Below are 20,737 nucleotides of genomic sequence, written 5' to 3'. Positions count from 1 at the left end.
TGCTGGGCATTGTGGCCAAACAGCTCAATTTTTGTTTCATCTGACCACAGAACTTTCCTCCAGAGGGTCTTATCTTGTCCATGTGATCAGCAGCAAACTTTTGGAGCAAGGGCTTCCTTCTTGCATGGCAGCCTCTCAGTCCATGGCGATGCAAAACACGCTTGACTGTGGACACGGACACCTGTGTTCCAGCAGCTTCTAAATCTTGGCAGATCTGCTTTTTGGTGCTCCTGGGTTGACTCCTCACCCTCCTGACCAGTTTTCTCTCAGCAGCAGGTGACAGCTTGTGTTTTCTCCCTGATGGTGGCAGTGACAAAACTGTGCCATGCACTTTATACTTACAAACAATTGTTGGCACTGTTGTTCTTGGAACCTGCAGCTGCTTTGAAATGGCTCCAAGTGACTTTCCTGACTTGTTGAATTCAATGATTCTCTTTTTCAGATCTGTGCTGAGCTCCTTTGACTTTCCCATTGTAGCGTCTGTGGGTGTTTTTATCCAATGAGCCTTTTTTAAATGGTGACTTCAGTCACTAGCTGTAGTCACTCATGATCACTCACAAGAAGATAAGAGGCCATGCTGTGAATGTCATGTCTTTGACACAACTTTATAAGTCTCCAAAATTGCTCATTCATGTTGCTGTATGTATATTTTTGACCCAGCAGATTTGGTCACACTTTCAGTTTACCCATAATAAAATCATAAAAGAACCAAACTTCATGAATGTTTTTTGTGACAAAGAAGTATCTGTTGCAACCACTATATCAGAGAAAAATCAGAGCTGTAGAAATAACTGGAAACTCAAGACAGCCATGATATTATGTTTTTACAAGCGTATGTAAACTTTTGACCACCACTGTATGTATTATATTTTTTGCAGCATTATATTATCTATTATTGTTATCATCATCATCATTATTATTATTATTATTATTATTATTATTATTATTATTATTATTATTATTATTATTATTATTATTATTATTATTATTATTATTGTTGTTGTTGTTGTTGTTATTATTATTATTATCATCATTGTTATTATTATTATTATTATATATGTATATGATATATATTATTATGTACAATAATGGTGACATGTTATAATGACTCCTCTTATATAACTCCTCTTCTTCTCCACTTCTTCTTTTCCTTTCGGCTTTTCCCTTCAGGGGTCTCCACAGCAAATCAATTGCCTCCATCTAACCCTGTCTTCTGCATCCTCTTCTCTCACACAAACTACCTTCATTTTCTCTCTCTTCCTATGAACACACTTTCCTCCTCTCCTTCTTTGACCAACAGTAGTCCAGTTTCCACCGGCACCCTATAGGTGAACAGCACCGATGGCGGTTGTTATTGGACCCCAAAATCATCCCACAACCCAGAAACAGACCCACTGTCTGTGTTTACACACCTCCAAAAACATTCATCTAAAGGTTCTAATATCTTTATCAGAAGTATTAAACTGTGCACTATCTTCGAAATATTCCATATTTTGTGTTTTTCCCATTTTAAGAAAAACAGGGTTCTCATGGCAAATTCCATATAAACATGTATAATTTAGCCACAAGAGGGCACAAGCCAGTATCTTATTTTGCCGGTCCCAAGCCCGGATAAATACAGAGGGTTATGTCAGTAAGGGCATCTGACGTAAAGCTTTGCCAAATCAAACATGCAAATCAAACCTATGACTTCCATACCGGATCAGTCAAGTTAACAACGACCGCCATCGGCGCTGTTGACCTACAGGGTGCCGGTGGAAATTGAACTACTGTTGGTCGAAGAAGAGGAGGAAAGTGTGTTCGTAGGAAGAGAGACAAGAGGAATGCCAAGAGTATAGGACTGAGAGTAGGGACGATGAATGTTGGAACTATGACAGGAAAAGGTAGAGAGTTGGTTGACATGATGCAGAGAAGGAAGGTAGACATACTGTGTGTCCAGGAGACCAGGTGGAAAGGTAGCAAGGCTAGAAGTTTAGGAGCAGGGTTCATGTTGTTCTATCATGGTGTAGATGGGAAGAGAAATGGAGTAGGAGTTATCTTGAAGGAGGAGTTTGTTAGGAATGTCCTGGAGGTAAAAAGAGTGTCAGATAGAGTGATGAGTCTGAAGCTAGAAATAGAAGGTGTGATGTTCAGTGTTGTTAGTGGGTATGCTCCACAGGTAGGATGTGAGCTGGAGGAGAAGAATAAATTCTGGTTGGACTTTGATGAAGTGATGCAGAGCATGCCTAGAAGTGAGAGAGTTGTCATTGGAGCAGACTTCAATGGACATGTTGGTGCAGGAAACAGAGGTGATGAGGAGGTGATGGGCAAGTTTGGTATCCAGGAGAGGAACGCAGAAGGACAGATGGTGGTTGACTTTGCAAAAAGGATGGAAATGGCTGTAGTGAATACTTTCTTCCAGAAGAGGCAGGAACATAAGGTGACCTATAAGAGTGGAGGTAGGAGCACACATGTAGACTACATCTTGTGTAGACGGTGTAACCTGAAGGAGATCAGTGACTGCAAAGTAGTGGTAGGTGAGAGTGTAGCCAAACAGCATAGGATGGTGGTGTGTAGGATGACTCTGGTGGTGAGGAAGATGAAGAGGGCAAAGAAAGAGCAGAGGATGAAATGGTGGAATCTGAAAAAGGAAGAGTGTTGCATGACTTTTAGGAAGGAGTTAAGACAGGCTCTGGGTGGTCAGGAGGTGCTTCCAGATGACTGGACAACTACAGCTAATGTGATCAGGGAGACATGTACCTTTGTGGCCCAAACAGTGCCCTCGGGTTAAATTGCTGTCATCCAATCTTCCTTTCAGACAGAGATGATAAAGTTCTTCCATCCATCCATCCATCCATCCATCCATTCATCCATTCATCCATCCATCCATCCATCCATCCATCCATCCATCCATCCATCATCAACCACTTATCCGGGGCTGGGTCGCGGGGGTAACAGTCTCAGCAGGGATGCCCATACATCCCTCTCCCCAGACACCTCGTCCAGCTCCTCCGGGGGAGCCTGAGGCGTTCCCAGGCCAGCCGAGAGACATAGTCCCTCCAGAGTGTTCTTGGTCTTCCTCGAGGTCTCCTCCCAGAAGGACATGCCCGGAACACATTCCCAGGGAGGCATCCGGAACAGACGCCTGAGCCACCTCAGTTGGCTCCGCTCGAGGTGGAGGAGCAGCGGCTCTACTCCGAGCTCCTCCCTGGTGACTGAGCTCCTCACCCTATCTCTAAGGGTGCACCCCCCCACTCAATGGAGGAAACTCGTTTCAGCTGCTTGGATCTGGGATCTTATCCTTTCGGTCATGACCCAAATCTCATGACCGTAGGTGAGAGTAGGAACGTAGATTGACCAGTAAATCCAGAGCTTCGTCTTGTGACTCAGCTCCTTCTTCACCACCACAGACCTACAGCGACTGCATCACTGCAGAAGCTGCACCGATCCGTCTGTCAATCTCACGTTCCATCCTTCCCTCACTCGTGAACAAGACCTCAAGATACTTAAACTCCTCCACTTGGGGCAAGGACTCCTGAAGGACTCCACCAACCTGAAGAGGGTACACCGCCCCTAATTCACTAATTTGGGGGCCACGCTGGCTCAGTGATAGAGCACACGGTAGAGTGAGTCGTCCAATGTTCAGAGATCGGCGGTTCGATTCCCGCACAGCCGGAGGTGAGCTGACAGTGGGAGGTGTCAGCTCGCCTCCGGAGTATTGCCGAGGCACCCTTGAGCAAGGCGCCGTCCCCCTTACAAGTTGCTCATTTGGGGCGCACCACAAAGGAGCTGCCCGCTACTCTACCTCCTTTGCATGCGCACAGGCCTGTACACACTAACATATGCATGTGATTTGATTGGACTAACTAGAGTGTTCTCTTAACTTCCCTTCAGGGATTACTAAAGTATATTAAATTAGATTAAATTAAAAATTAAATTAAATTCATCATTCATTCATCATCACTACCCGCTTCGTCCGGGTGCTGGAGCCTATCCCAGCCGACTGGGGGCGTGAGGCAGGGTACACTCTGGGTGCGACACCAATGCACAAATGGACACATACAAGCAGTCACGCACATGGTTATCTGGACCGATAACCATGTGACTTAAAAACTGGTTGAAGGACAGTCAGAGCTGTGATCACTAGAGCTGCTGCTACTGGTCAACAGTGGTGAGGTGTGATTAGATGTGCTGCTTTTTTATGGTGGTGAGTTGATCTGTTTTTGATGTGTCCTGTTAATGTTTATGGATCCATGGACCTCTTTTTATGGGTGTGTTGTGCCGGGAGGGGGGGTGGGGCGTTGCTTTCTGTTGTTTTATCTTGTTTTGATAGTAAAATTTTCATAAACCTGATGTAGTATTTTTGCATTTGCCCAGGGACTACAGATGAAAATTAGCTTTAAGATATCTCTGATCTGTGTAACACCTATGTTGTGCCAGGTCCCTGTTAAATAAATAAATAAGTACGTAAGTGAGTAAATAAATAAAAGTAAGCATGACATGACATGATACGACACGACATGACACAACATGTAATGGAATGACATGACTGCATGGTCTCAAATTAGGTTGAGGTAATGAAACCTGGTTTCAGGTTAGGACATCACCACTGTTTCACTTATTTAAATCCTACCTATCACATTTTTTGGAAGCTGTCCCTGTTCATCAGTCGTACATACCCTGTAATTGTGTTGATGGACTTTAGTACATTAGCCCAAACCAATCTGGAGTAGATCTGGACTGGATCATGATGGTACATGAGACATGAGAAGGACGATGTTCTCTGGGTTCTCTGGAGATGTTCTCAGTATCCTCATTGGCTTTTTTAATGTAGTATTTAATCATAAACTATTTATTTGGTTCCATGTGGCTAAAATGTGCTTTAAATGGTGACAGTGTGTGGCCATGTCATAACCCAACTTCAGTCAGACATATGTTGGGGTTTGAGTCTGGTGATCACTTTGTTAATAGTGTTATATATCACAGCTGCTCACAAAAACCAATGTATAAAATCATTGCAGGCTCCATTCAGTTATAAGAAATCACAAAGTTAGATATGTTACAGCTCCCAGCATCATTTTATTTTTGAACATGGTCAGTTACACTCTTTCTACTACTGTTGGATAAAACCAATTGTTAATTGATTTATATCAGCAAATCTCACAGTTTAAGTGTCATAACATTCCAAAGGAATGGCTGGTTTTTCTGACCCTTTAGGATAAATTTGTTTGGTCCAAGCACATAAAACAAATGGGAAACTAGCAACTCTTTGTTAACGTCCAACTCGCACAGTGCATATCAGGTAAATTTTAACATAAAGGAGGAATGTAAATTGACATGTGTGACATTGTTCTTAACAACCAAACTAGTTTTCATAGAACCTCAAGAAGGGTACACCCCCTCAAACCCCATTACTGAAAACCAAGTACATTTCAATAAACTTAATACACCTTTTTCATTGATCCAACATCACAATGTTGAAAAGGTGAAGTCAGTTTTGTGATCAAAACTTTGGTAAAACTGTTCCTTATCCCAGAACAAACTGTCCCGAAACCACTGTGAACCTTGGTAAATAACTTTTCTGCTGCTTTGTTGAAAACAGACAAACTAGCCTAGTGAAGACCGTTTCATGTGAATGAAATGAACATGTTGTGAAGGTGGGATGATTTATGATTAATTACATAGCATGTACCTGTTCTACTGCAGAGAAGTGTGCTTTTATTTTGAAATTAACTTTTTCATGCCGCTTCAGTGTATCTGTAGGTTCTTTTTTTATGTTTTTTTATGCTGAGAGTGTTGGGTGGGTGATTCAATCTTTCCACGCCTGGTTCTTCTGGGTTGACTCTTGTATTACTCTGGAGAAGTCTTTTATAAGTTGTTGAGTTCTAGAAGAGTTTGGTCCAAAACCTGGTGCATATCCAGGTTCTCTTCTTTGGCCTGTGCCAGATTTTCTGGAAGAGAAAGCAGTCACAGATAAGCCTTCAAATACATTAACTGCCTGGGACTAGTAGAACTCTACTCAATTTCTGAATTGTTTCTAAGTACAGTCTGTGTCTTTTTTTTTTTTTAAGATGCAACTCTGAAAAAGGGCCTTCAAATGCATACGCAGCAATTCTAAAACAAAATACATTCAATTTAAAAATAGTTTACTTAATGTAAATAACTACTTTCTAACAAGTTTACATATCAAATATTTCACTTTTACATTTGACTTTAAAAAACAGGAGGAAATAGAACTGCAGACATGTCTATATATTTTCTTAATAACATAAATCATTCCTTCACCACTAGAATGACAATTAATCCAATTGAATTCCATTTATCCAACTTACCTCACTAACAACAACAAATATTTAGAAACAGGGTTTTCAGTAATATTATCTGGGAACATTAAAATCTCGGTGGGACCATCTGTAGAGAGATTTGTAAGCAAATGTTTATTTGCCCTTTCAGAATCATTTTAGATTGTGATTCTTCTTACAATTCAGGTACCAAGTTTAATACATTCAATAATATATTACTAATAATAACAATTTACTATGAAATCCTTATAATAAAATTATTGCTTTAATAGAGTTCCTGATTTTGGTTTGATGTTGATGCATTGTTAAAAATGTCTCAGCTGAAAGGATAGCTTTCTGATCAAGCTCTGCTATTAGATAGACGAGGTAACTACCTGTAGGGTGGCTTTAGTTTGATGTTTACAGTGTGTCATTTTGTATTCCAAATTATTTTCATGTTTTTTATTTATTTCCTTTATTTATTCTTACATTTATCTATATATATATATATATATATATATATATATATATATATATATATATATATATATATATATATATAGATATATTTATCTAGCGATCTGTACTGGGAACAGAAGTCACCAGTTCAATATTTGGATTGTGAACTGGTAGTGGGAGGTGCCAGTTCACCTCCTGAGCACTGCCGATGTGCTCTTGAGGCACCATCCCTTACAAGCTGCTCATGGTGCGCCCCACCCAAGAGCTGCTGCCCCTCTACCTCCCATTATCAGCATGTCTACAGGCCCCATGTGTGTCTTGCTGCTGTGAATTTTTCAGCCTGCTGCCATCAGGTAGCAGACTGCAGAGTCTGGGGCCACAACCAGCAGGCTCAAGGACAGTTTCTTTCACCAGGCGGTCAGGAGGCTAAACTCCCTCCCTGCTCTGCCCCCTGCCATAGCCTTGAACACTACTCTCACCCTGCCCTGCCCCCCCACCACCACATGACAACCTCTCCCTCTCCCTCCGTCAACTCAGGGACTGTTCATATGTCACTTCCCCTACGGGATTAGAGAGTGTATAGAGATGTTTACCGTCGTTTTGTGGTTCGTCTTATACTTTGTGTTGTACTGCCTGTTGTACTGTCTGAGTTGTACTGCCTGTTGTACTGCCTGTTTTACTGCCTGTGTTGTACTGTCTGAGTTGTACTGCCTGTTGTACTGCCTGTTTTACTGCCTGTGTTGTACTGGCTGTTGTACTGCCTGTTGTACTGCCTGTTTTACTGCCTGTGTTGTACTGGCTGTTGTACTGCCTGTTGACCATGGGTCAGAGAGGACTGCAATTTCATCTGTGCTGTCTGTCGTGCATATATGGTACATTTGACAATAAAGTTGACTTTGACTTGACTTTGAATGGGTAAACAGCTCGTTTTTACTTTCTTGGGACTGATGGAGGTGAGGTTTCTCTGGCTGGTGGCTCCAGGAAGAGGATGTTGTCAAATGCACAGAGAAAATCCCAATAATCTTAGTGAATGTATTGAGTGGTTTCATTGCCTGCTGATGAGTAAATGTCTTTAAAGTGTTTTGATTTTGAAGGCGGACAATGAAAATCAAGTCAACCATAGGTTTATGTGTTCAGACTGCTGTGACGAAAACAAAGTACAGGTGTCCTGGTATTTTCTCACATCAACTCCATGTTTTTATGCATTTCTAGTTCCTAATTTGGCACAGCCAATGAGACATTATTCAAGGGGAAAAAAGCCTTCAGCTGGGACTTGCCATCACCATGGGAACAGACACTTAACATGAGGGAAGGTGAAATGTATTTTCAAACCAAAAAACAAAATAAAAACCTTGCAAATATCCAGTTGATAAAGAAGGTTTAGAAGTGGTTCAGATTATTGGGTTTGATGTCCAGCTGTATCCAGTACCCTAAAGGTGTAATGAAGGAGATGTCCTCAGAGGACCATGCACTAGATAAACAACTAATAACACTCATTTTCACACCTATGGTCAATTTAGAGTCATCAGAGGAGGGAACCCCACACGGACATGGGGAGAACATGAACCCTCAACACAGAAAGGACCAGGTCTTCAGTTGGAGCTGAACTTTCCAGAGTTTTCCATTTTGGAAATATCCAGAGTGCAAATTATCAAAATAAATCATAAAAAATAAGCACTCAACAGGCCTAAAGCTTTTTTAGGTTATTGGTCAGACCTGCCAGGGATGTAGGTCAGTGGTCAAGCACACATTTTACATGTACGCTGCCCCGGGTTCAATCCCTGGCATCTGAAACCCAACAGGGGCACAAACCAGTGTCAAATGTAGGCTGGTCCTGAGACCTGAGGCAAAAGGGGGTTGCGGCAGGAAGGGACACCCGGCATTAAAAAACTTTGCCAAAAAAATATGAGTGTTCATCTAACTGGAAAAGAATGAGGTGCTGGGGTGACCCCAAATGGAACAAGCAGAGAGGACGTTGTGTGGGTCCTATGAACCTAAATTTCGAACAGTTCTTATTTCATTCATATTTCACGCAAACTTGAAACTTGAAACATGAGACATTTCGTTTTCTGTGTCGGCCATGATGTGGAAGATGACCTCATCAGGCTTCAGGACCATGGATCAGGGTAGATCAAGCCAACGTGGCCAGAGGAGTTAGCCTGATGCTAACGGTCTGTAAGATGCAACATTAACACCACAGAGATTCAGATTTCATGTTACGTCAAAATAACTCAGACTAAGTGAACAGTTTGCTCTGATGTCAGACTTCATCTGGTCTTCTCAGCTTCCCTGTTGACACATCATCTGTAGCATTTCCTCCTCCTTTGAGATGTTCATGAACATTAAGATTGACGACAATTTGGATCAGATTAAGAATTAGTGCCAGCAATGTAGACTATAGACTACCTGAAGACAACTCTGTCACGGCCTGCCTGTTATTTCATATTTTTTAACCTACAACCTACGGTTGTCCCGCTGTAGGGACAAATAATCTGTTGGGTCTCCTGACGATAACTGGTACTCAGGAATAAGTAGGAACCAATGTTGGCCGGGTTATGTTTCTGTAAGGAAGCAATAACAGTTTTTTGAATGCTGAATTCTATTTGATGTTAATATTTGGTTAACTTATTGGAATAAAATAGAGTAATCAGGCATAAAGGCATAAATCAGGCGTGTCAGACTTTTCATTGCAAGGAAGCACATCAGAAGAAAGAAAGAAGACAAGATTGGAAGGAGACAGACAGTCCAGAGAGCTAAAGACATTTATTACAGAGGGAGGAATAGATTTTTACACGGACACTGTGGTAAAGAGAGGACAGTGACTCAACAGATATACAACAGTCGTTTAAAAAGGCCAGAGCTGTGTCACAGACCAATCTAGACTCCCTGTGGAATGAGACAGGACAAGAGCTAACAGGCAGAAGACGGGCGTTCAGACAGGATGGAGGGGTAGACAGGAAGTGAAGCGCCTACAGTGTAGTCATGTCGTTGAGGGCCAAGTCCAGCTCCTCGCTGAGAGCCTTGCCCTTCAGCTTCTGAGCATACACTTCATCTGGAAGAGGGACGCACACAGGACAGGGACAGAGAAAAAGAGAAGCAGTAACAGTCACCATGGTAACCGCCGCACATTTATCACAACACTGGCTTCAGACACACGAGACACCGACACACCAAGACCAGAACAACTGATCAGAGTTCATCTAACAAACTATGTCCTCTCCTTTGCTTACATTACCCAGCATGCATCACCAGCAGCAACATCCACCTGTAAGTCCGCAGCTAAGGACGCCCAAGAAGTGTTCTTGTCACTTCCGAAAATAAATAATCCAATCATACGTTGCATAATCACGTAGGTGAAAATGAAGCAGTAACTGAGTTAGACGTGGTCTGGTCCTTCTAACCAGCAGTAGTTCAAACTGTAGCACCGAACACACCAGTCCAGCCAGTCATTGATTAGTGAAGCTGATCAGCTCAGCTGGTTGATCATCCAGCAGACACAGGTGAGTGCTGTGTACCTTCCAAATCATCGATGGTCTTCTCCAGCTTGGCCACAGACCTCTCTGCAAACTCTGCACGAGTCTCAGCCTAGAACACGAGTCACAGCACAAGAGTCAGAGTCAGTCCTATCTGCAGGTCCACGTTCTGTCTCTGAACAGCAGGTATGAGAAGACCTCACCTCCTTCAGCTTGTCAGTAAGAACCTTTATTTCTTCTTCGTATTTGTCTTCTTTTTGCGAGTACTACAAACCAAACATAAAGATTATATTAATATTACTTTTGCAGCCACAGTATTAACCTTGTCATGATGTAACTGATTCATTTTGAGTCCCTCATAATTGTATTCTGTACATTTCCTCCTAGAGCATCAGGTTTTATGAAAAATATCCCTTATCACAGCTATAATCTACTACTTCTAAACATGTAGATAAAACTATTATATCAGTTGTTTTTTTGTTTTTTTGTTTTTTAAATTTAATATCAGGAAAACATCACTACAGAATAATAATATATTTTTGTGGTATCAGTAATTTGAAACACTGGATAAATTTTGCATTTGTTTCTCTAAAGAATATGTTAACACTTGTGTGTTTTTACTGCGGTCTTTTGTTCCAGTCACAGTGATGTGATGTCACAGGCGTCACAAATACAACTTAGGATCCTAATATTCTGCCTACAAATAAACAAGGGTGGACAGTAACGGAGTAAATGTACTTAAGTACTGTACTTAAGTACAGATTCTGAGGATTTTTACTTTACTCAAATACTAGAATTCTTTCATACTTATTACTCTTACTCTTACCCATGGCCTTATCTTAAAGATATGTTCGAGTTTGTAGAAGTGAAAAAGGACAACGCGGACTCAGACAAGAAAAAGTACATTTTCAAATACTTATTGTGTTCGCCCGAAGAAAGATTTAAAGAAGATTTAATGTTCAGGATTTCTTCAGGTAGTTGATGTGTGAATGTGGTGCCTGTTACCTCACTGCTGACCCGAGAAAACAGATATAAAACACACCCTGACACTAACAAGAAGAAACTGATGATGGAATATGAGCGCAGTATTAGACCAAATACAAAGTTTGAATTGAGTCATTAATAACAATTAGACTGAAGCACCTGCTTCCTTTTAAAGTCAAATCTTAGCACTGAACAGACCCCAGTCAGTGATCAGCCTCTCCAGAGGATGAACACCCTGGGGTCTTCCTTACCTTCTCAGCCTGGGCTTCCAAAGACTTCAAGTTGTTGGTGACATTTTTCAATTCTTCCTCAAGATCACCAGATTTACTGAGTAACGTAGGAAAGAGGAAAACCAACAGAAGAGTTGAAAGGTAGAAGAGCTGCAGAGATCCAACCCTGAGACTGCCTGAAACACCACTGACACACCTCTGAAACACCACTGAAACACCTCTGAAACACCACTGAAACACCACTCCTCTGCTGTCTGACTCAGAGACTGGGGGGGGGGACACGTCAAGCTCAGACTAGGCTATTTGGATGACTTGATCTTGTCTTAGATTACTCAACTACACCTTTAGTAACTACCACCACCTCCCACATACCCAACCTACCCCCCATCCTGCTCTGAGTAAGACAAAGAACAGAGGTTTCAGCACAATCAGACACATTCCGAATAATTAATTTGAAATAAAAGTCTGTTCTTCTGTATGTTTCTTACTGCCAACAAACCCCACGAGTGTGTTCACGTCACCTGACGTCTCTCTGACCACCAGAGCCCTCCACGCAAAAATAACTGCTGGGAGTTTGTGATCCTGAAGTGTGTACATCCTTTGTTATAAGCCCTACGAGCTGACAGAGATGAAATAATCACAGCATTAATTTTAAGTATAAATAAATTAACTATATAACACTACGGCTAACAGTGATGCAGACTTTCGTGATGCCTGTGTTCTGTTCTTACAACCTCTCCTACTCATGAGGGTAAATAAACTGTACTTAACACAACCTGAATATGCAGGTCTAGGCCCACTGATAAATAAGTTATAAAATGTTGTGGACATGAATTAGCTGACATAATTTGTCCTGTACTGAAACACTCACTATCTATGAACGTCTGACTCTGTTGCTAAACGAAGACAAACTGTTGTTGTCTCTCATTATTCCAAAAAAAACCCGTCATGTAGCGTAAAGCATGGTGAGATATTTAAACATAGATCACCATCACCAGACATTTTAATTTAAAATATACTGAATACAATTTAAATATTAAAGAGTTTAATATTTAAATATTATTTAAATAGTAATTTAGCATACTTTACACTACATATCAGGTTTTTGGAATAAAAAGCCCCATATTTAGTGCCAGTTTTAAGTTTTGTCCTTACTTTTACCTTCTTTGTGTCTGTGAATCATTCTGTTGTTGCTTTTTTTCTTTTAATCAGATTTGTTGACAGTAAAAACCAGACAGATTCTGACAGACCCCTCCAGAGGTGTTTGGATGACATGCGTGGCGTCTCAGAGCGTCAGAGCTGGTTGGACAGGAACGAGCTGCAGGTCAGAAGAGCAGCACGGAGCGGTGGGACTGAGGGGGTTTGGAGTCAGTACCTCTTCCTCTCCGCACACCATGGACTTCAAATTCTGGTCCATCAGCCTGAGCTCCTCCTCCAGCTCCCTCACACGCCTGCAGGTGTTAGTCGGGGAGGTCGGGGGTGAGGGGGTGTAGCGGACGGGGGAGCCACAACACAGCAAGTCCCATACGGGTGATCAGGGTGTGTTTGCAGATTGTATCACAAGATAAAAACACACAGATCACATCATGGAGCCGGATGCATGAACGTGTGTGACGGCACAGATACAAACACAACATATTCATGACATTCATACATCTGGCTCCTGATCCTTATTAGTCTTTAGTGAATTAGTTTGGTCCTGGTGAGTCATGTGATTATATAACATAATAAGAATTTTGCACTAATGTTGTGATTATTACAAGAACAATCAATCAAAATCAAACAATCACAGTTTCAATCACTTATTAATGTTTTTCTGAAGCAACTGTATCAGAACTGAATTCCTGCATCTCTTTATATCTTAAATAAATCTCCAGAAAATATAATCAGTTCATTAATTAACAAAGATCCATAATTAACCATTTCAAGTCCATGCAACATTTACAGCTCCCGCCACCACCAGTCTAAACAGTTAAGGGATGATATTATTGTGAAGTCAGACATTAGTGATGTCTTCTGTTTCCGTGTTCCATAGTGACAGTCACGACTACCACACCAATAACCAACGCTGAGCTTTCATGATGCTGCTGTGACTCACGCCTCTGCCACCTCCGCTCGCTCCTCCGAACGCTCCAGGTCGCCCTCCAGGATCACCAGCTTACGCGCAACCTGCAAACATTCACACACACAGATAGTGTTCATCCTCACCCACCCCATCACCGCGGTCCCGTTCTGGAGCAGTGCTATCTGGAGGCAGCAGGATGTGATGGAACCATTGACCAAAAACAATCTGCACTAAAGTCAGTGCTGCATGAATTTATTGCTACTTAAAGGGTCCAGTCTATGCCCCTACATAGGAGGCTTCATAATGCATCGCCCTCTGCTGGTTACCCACTAGTGACACACATTGGCTCTAACGTCATACTGGTTTTTAACAGTTACACTACTTACTGCTATTATGAACCCTTACTACCAGTATAATGTCACACACAGTCTCACCTCTTCATATTTGCGGTCAGCCTCCTCGGCGATGTGTTTGGCTTCTTTCAGCTGCATCTCCTGAATCTCCATTTTCTCCTCATCTTTTGTGGCTCTGTTCTCAATGACCTTCATTCCTCTGGCAGCAAAATAAGAAAATAAAATCAATCAAATCCATCAATAAACGATAACGTCTGACTCAGCCACAACTTATTTTTCTGTTTGCAATTCCAACCAAGTTCAAGTTCAGTTGTGTTTCAGGGGCTTAAACCACATGTTTCTGTCAGCTGAGCCTCAGTGACAGAACCAGATGGAACGTGTTCCATTTCTCTAGGACGGGTTTAGGTGTCAGGTGGACTCCTCACCTCTCGCTCTCATCTGCAGCTTTCTCTGCCTCCTCCAGCTTCTGGAGGGCGGTGGCCAGTCTCTCCTGAGCCCGATCCAACTCCTCCTCCACCAGCTGGATACGTCTGTTCAGAGACGCCACTTCTGCCTCCGCCTGCGGGCAAACACGTTTGGTGTGAACACGGAACAGAGGCTCGAGTCAAAACACTGGATTTTATAAGCTGTCCTCTGAGGCCTTCCTCACCCCCTCCCCCCTGTGAATGTCAGTTACCTGTTCAGACAGTCTCTGCCCTACGAGACACACAAACAGGCGTTTCTATGTGTTCATCAGTTTTATTGCTGGAATTAAACGTTAATTCAGGGGTGTCGCAGGATGTTAGTCTGTGACTGCATTGGTTTCTAATCTATATTACCATTCTTCACTGACTGTATCCACTTTTATGAATAATTAACAGAAGTTGTGGTGACCTGGTTGGTACCTGGTTGGGTTGAGCTGGTGGAGCTGCTCTAGATCACAGCTGTTCAACTGTTTTCTGCCACCCCCCCAAAAAAAAAGAAAGGAGAAAACATTTTGTGCCCCCCACCCTCTGCAATGAATCCTCAGTAAAATAAAAACCAAGCTAATGAGAGATTAGCCGTGAGAGCGCCTCTGCCCCCTACTGTAGCGGAGGTGTAATTACATTTTATTCTGGTTCATCATTGAAGAACAAACGCTACCACCCCCACCCCCCATTTATTTTAGTGTGCATGCCATGGAGAGTAACCGGAGGTGGTCCCGGTCCCGGTCCCGGTCCCGGTCCCGGTGCGCGGCAGTGCGTTACCCGCTCCCGGGCCTGCCTCTCGGTGAGCGCCTCCCCCTGCAGCAGCCCGGCCCGCTGCTCCGCGTCGTAAACCACCTGCTGGAGCGACAGGATCTTCCTCCGCACCGCGTCGAGGGACGTCAGGGTCGCCATCCTGCGTAAAGCTGCCGGAGCGTCTGGGAACTGTTTGCGGCGTTTCCTTGGCAACCGAGACGGAGGAAGGAAGCGGAGCGCGATTCATCCGGTCGGGATTACCCAATAAAGACATAACCCCCCCTCGGAAAGGACAACGGGATTCTAATCACTGCTTCCCGCACTGACGTTTTGTTGTTCGTGCCTTTTTTCTATTTATTTATTTTTTTACAATAAATCCACTGTTAGGTGGAAGAAATTCTGTTTTACTCCCAAGTCCTGTCATGTAATGGCTCCTCACAGCCAGCAGGGGTCGCCAAATGACTTCTTTCCTGCGGATGTGGACTCATTGTTATAACCTGATTTTATAATGGGAACTGAATTTCAAGTAACATTTATGGTATAAAAAATACTAAAATACTAAGAATGGATTAGAACACACCTGGAAAAGTTATAAGCTTCACATTTAAGATACAATAATAATAATTTCAAGTTATCATCTCAACTGAAAGATTTAGTCTATGATGATTTCTGTTAAATTACATTCTAAGTCATTTTTTACCCTTTAGGTCAGCAAAGTATGACTTTTACTTATTTTAACAAAATAAGTAAAAACTTCAACAAAATACTCCTAAATATTGGAATTTTCAAACCCCAATGGTTTAGCCCTAATCACAACCTAAAATCAAGAAATGATCATTGGTGACATCAGTTCTGATCTCTCTGCCGCTCCACTAATAGATCTCAGTGTCGTCCGATTAAATATTGAAAGTGAAAACACAAACGCTCCCCAAGTAAAAGGCTTGTAACAGATATAAATGTTAATTAAAATCTAACTGATGACGAAGATTTTAATTTACTCGAACATTTTAATCAAGTTCCGGATTCTGTTGAGCATCCATTTACTCAGCTCAGTTTGGGGTTTTACCAAAACATTATCTGTTGGCTTTTACGACCGCACCATCGGGACCAGTGGGACCAGTTTGGTTGATGGCTATAAGCATTATGGTCTGTCACTTTTAGGGTCTTAATTTGGACAGGCACCTTGTTATATTACAAACTGGAGCCGATTAATGACATTTATTCTGATGTAAATAGAATTTCTTTGTGTTGGTAATGCAGAATACCATCAAGACGTGTGGCGACAGGATGAACTAAATATGTTTGATGAATATATTTACAGTCATTTTGGATTCTTTAGCCTATATTCATTTAGAGAACTACTAACACCGCCCAAGTCCACTGTTCCAGAATAAGAGCAGAAGACCGGGGTACCGTAGGTTATTGGGGTCACCGTCAGCTCCCTTCACTCACGTCTGCCGCCTTCTTCTCTGCTTGCTCCAGCTTCTCCTGGGCGTCCTTCAGCGACTCGGAGTATTTGTCCAGCTCATCCTCCACTCCTTTCAGCTTCTTCTGCAGACCCAGCAGCTCTTCCTCCAGCTGGGGGGGGGGGACAGACAGGCAGCAGGTCAGACGGACGGACAGAAACACCAGGAGACGCACAGACGGCTGGACGTGCAGCATAAGAATGGATTACTTTCATTACACTTTATCATTATGTCAAATAAAAGCAGATTAAATTAGTTTAGAATAACATCAGTTCCCTAATGCAGTCGTGCTGCGCTGTAATGAATTGGTGACTTCTCCAGCTGGAATACCCCCCCCCCCAACACCCCCCTAACAGAAAAAAAATGAACGATGGAATAATTTTCCTGTTATATGAAGAAACGATTTATTGCCACGTTTTGTCTCCACCACACACACACCTTATTTAACCCATGGCTTCTGTTCATCGCTGCATCTGTTACTGATCTTACAGACAGCTGACAGAATCTAAAAAAACGTGTTGAAGTCAGACAATAATTTAAGTGAAGCACGGCCTCGCCTGCACATCATGAAAGAAAAAAAAGAAAAATGTAAGAAATAAATTATATTTATCCAGTGACGTGTATTATAAAGTTATTTTCTATTTAACGTCACCAATTTTAGGTTATTTTTATTCAAAATTGCTGAATTTTCACATTTACCACTGAAATACTGAAATACAGATACTGGTCCTGAAACCGCTGCGAAAAGGCACGAAGTGAGGCACGCAGTTCTCCTGCCTCATGTTAGGGGGCGCTGGTGATCCCAGGGATTGACCGAGGAGTCTTCTTCCTCGGCCGTAGAAGAAGTGACAGTAAACTACCGTCTACAGTCAAGTGCAGACATTCATTTGTTTCCGCACCGATGAAATGACCGTCCTCTCAGACCCACAGGCAGGAAAAAAACAGGAATAAACGGATCTTGTAGCATCAGTCTTTACATATTTACATTTTTCTATATCCTAAACTCTGAACGTCCTGACATTTGAAACGATGCCTCCAATAACAACAGACGCAATTTAAAACTCAATTGTTCAACAACAGTTCCTGTCTTGCTCAGACGTGGAGGAGCTCACACACTGTTTGCACGGTTAACCCCACAGTCAGAAGTGTGCAAAGTGACCCAGTTTATGACCTCGTAACAAATATTTCACTCTTTAAACTAAAATATTCTGACTTATGCATTGAGATGAGCCAACCTTTGTTCCAGTGGATCATCTTCAGACCCGGATCACTGAGCTGCCGTTTGGAACAACGCCTTTGAGGACTATAAAAAGCCAACTGTAAATAAGATGATGTAGCCCCAGAACAATCACACTTGTCTCCCCTGCCCTCCCCGTGGCCATGTAAGGCCACTCAGGCACAAATAGCTTGGAGGAGTCCCAATCCCACAGTCCTCATCATGATACCCCCTAAACCAACAGCTACCACTGTCTTTCTGTGAGCAGCAACAATTTAAAGAAGCCGAGGGTCTTTAGAGGGAACCAGAAATAGACGTGGCGGCATCCAGTGTTCATCAGCAGAGAGCGGCGATTGTGACGGCATGAATATCTGTGGCTGGAGTCCTCTGGGGGCTAACGCTATGTGGACAGGTGGTAGCCGCTCGCTCATTTGGTCAATGATACAAAAAAATCCATAAAGAAATATATTCTTCGTCCGTTCCTCTGACCTCTGACCTCACACCCTGTGCTGCTTTTGATGGGATGCTACGAGTCCACCACCAAAAGGCTGGTGTCCAGAGCTGAGACACTGCAGACCATCATCGTCATCTTATGTAAATTAACACTTTATAACGTGGAAAACCATCACAGGTGGTCCCCTGTCTAAAAAATGTGTGTACAGGTCTGTCCTGTGTGCTGACTCAGCATATAACTCACATTCACTATGTGTTAATGACAGCATCACTGAGGTCCACGCATGTCAGTCACCATTGTGGTGGTATTACTATTAGTGTTACTAATAGTATTACTAATAGTATTATTAATAGTATTACTAATAGTATTACTAATAGTAGAATTAATCATGGGTGATGCACATGAGGACAACATGGATGAGTTTAAAAAGAGCCCAATAAGAGTAAAGTAAATATATATTACTTATTTATCTGCAAATGCACTAAATTCTGTTTTATTAGTAACAATAGCAGTGGCAGTATTACTAGTAGTAGAAGGTGGTACTATTGATAATAATAAAACAGTCTTAACATACAAAACTATCTGGACATGAATGGACCAATCAGAGCAGGGCAGTGCAGTGATTGGAGGTTCAATCTGCTGATCATCATCAGTTCTGTGTGAATGAAGTGTATCTGGGCCCAGAGAGAAGTACCTAGAACACCAGCTGAACCAGACCTGGTGGGGGCTGTTAAAACGAGAACACTGTCACACCCCAAGGAGCTGCTGAACATAAACATCTCAAGTCTGATTTATAAAGTTAAAATATGAAAGTTAGTGCGAGAGAGAGATCTGCCACAGTCTGATTCCTTTAGTTGGTTAAACTGGGAGCCGCTGCTGGAGTTTCTGATGCTCGGGGCCATTTGAATGAGAAATGTACATCTTATAGCTTACGAATTAGCATCAGCATTTCTAAAAAACTATGTATTTAAAGAGACAGTTGTTGGGTTCAGATAATGAATTAAATTTCCACTTCCACTTCCAAACCTCGACTTCACCCTCCTCATATCAGCTGTTATTTCCAACGCGCTTCATCACACCCTCAGACGTGTTGAAGCTCTGTCTCCCGTCTGTCGTGTTTGACCTTTTGCAGATGACTCCTACATTTACGTCTGTGTTCTACGCTCTGCTGCTACGCTCCATGCTAGGCCTCATTTTGGTTTCCATGGAAATTCTTCCAAAAGTTCACAATATGCATCACGTGTTTGGTTAAGTTCAGATGTAACAGATGATCTGGGGCGGGGGCGGCAGTTAAACATGGCTGACGTTGCTCACATGGAGTTAATTGTAGTTGTTGATGGGACAGAGGGGGCTGTGGAGGGAGGGCGTCCACCACATTTGTGTCCCTCAGTTATATAGCAACCCTGCGGCAGCGTGCAGCCTGCATGTTAAAGGGAGATAAAGGGTTAAAGACGTGACTCTGACTGGATTAATTCATTTACTCAAAACTCAGCTATTGATTATTAACGGACCAATCAGAGCCCTGCTCTGCTCCAGGTTAAATGCTCTTTATTAGGGAGGTGTCCACCCCTGTGCGTCCTAACAATGGATGTGGGCCGTTAGTTATAAACAAACCAGATGGGCGGTTTTATGACTTCAGAGTATTGATGAGTATTGATGACACATTTTCCTTTAAATGCAGTGAATCTTATTTACCATTCAAACGTTCATCATTTTGGGGGCTGTTATTTTGAGGAGTGTTTTTCATGTTAGTTTATCTCCTGTGTTGTCAGACGGCCTTATATGGGATGGATGAATGAGTAGTGGGGGGGGGGGCAGCTGGGCTGGAAAGGATCAAATACTAGCAGAATGCCATCACAGACTGGGGGGGGGGCATCATGCATCTGTTTATCAGACACACTCATATTTAATGCTCTCCTTAAATATGGTGTCTTACAGCTGTCTGTGTTATTACACATGTTATTACATGAGATGTTACTGAGAAAAAAATACGATTAAAAATAAGTTAATTGCAGGTGTGTGAGAAGGATGGGGGTGCGGTTCTGGAGGTGTGAGGGTGGGGGTGCGGCTCTACCTGTTTGCATTTGTCCTCTGCCCCCTTCTTGTCTCCCTCGGCCTGCTCCGCCCGGTCTATCGCGTTCTCCTTATCCAGCTTCAGCATCTGCATCTTCTTCTTGATGGCCTCCATGTTTCCTCAGGTCGTGTTTTCTCAGCAGTAGAAGAACAAGAAGTTTATCCGGAGGGAGGTGGACGTGTGTGCGGGGACAGCAGTGGCCCGGAGCGCGGATGCGGCTGGTCTGAGCTGCTGGGGGGGAGAGGCTGGAGGATGGACTAGTCCCCCGGTCACACGAACCCTGTGTGTGTGTGTGTGTGTGTGTGTGTGTGTGTGTGTGTGTGTGTGTGTGTGTGTGTGTGTGTGTGTGTGTGTGTGTGTGTGTGTGTGTGTGTGTATCCACACAAGGACTTTGTCCATATTTAGGCAGCTACAGATGACCAGTGTGTGTGTGTGTGTGTGTGTGTGTGTGTGTGTGTGTGTGTGTGTGTGTGTGTGTGTGTGTGTGTGTGTGTGTGTGTGTGT

The 20,737-nt window shown here is 42.7% G+C and overlaps 1 protein-coding gene across 4 annotated transcripts; it reads right to left on the bottom strand.

The window, feature by feature from the left end:
* Positions 1 to 5,034: 5,034 nt before the first annotated feature.
* tpm2 (tropomyosin 2 (beta)) lies at positions 5,035 to 20,487 on the bottom strand. 4 transcript variants are annotated; one of them, XM_068334114.1, is made up of 9 exons: positions 20,234 to 20,487; positions 16,476 to 16,601; positions 14,250 to 14,383; positions 13,906 to 14,023; positions 13,505 to 13,575; positions 12,782 to 12,857; positions 10,396 to 10,458; positions 10,235 to 10,304; positions 5,035 to 5,930 (listed from the first exon to the last, which is right to left on the bottom strand). In XM_068334114.1, exons 1-9 carry the CDS (start codon positions 20,345 to 20,347, stop codon positions 5,848 to 5,850), a joined length of 855 nt encoding a protein of 284 aa, XP_068190215.1. In that variant the 5' UTR covers positions 20,348 to 20,487; the 3' UTR covers positions 5,035 to 5,847. The 4 variants fall into 4 exon arrangements, with proteins under 4 accessions (XP_068190215.1, XP_068190214.1, XP_068190213.1 ...); XM_068334113.1 differs by lacking the exon at positions 12,782 to 12,857 and adding an exon at positions 11,428 to 11,503 and having other exon boundaries at positions 20,234 to 20,485; XM_068334112.1 differs by lacking the exon at positions 5,035 to 5,930 and adding an exon at positions 9,464 to 9,771 and having other exon boundaries at positions 20,234 to 20,484.
* Between the last annotated feature and the right edge of the window lie 250 nt (positions 20,488 to 20,737).

Source organism: Antennarius striatus, chromosome 15 (assembly GCF_040054535.1).
Source record: "Antennarius striatus isolate MH-2024 chromosome 15, ASM4005453v1, whole genome shotgun sequence".
Lineage (NCBI taxonomy): Eukaryota > Metazoa > Chordata > Actinopteri > Lophiiformes > Antennariidae > Antennarius > Antennarius striatus.
This window is presented reverse-complemented; position numbering and strand designations above follow the sequence as displayed.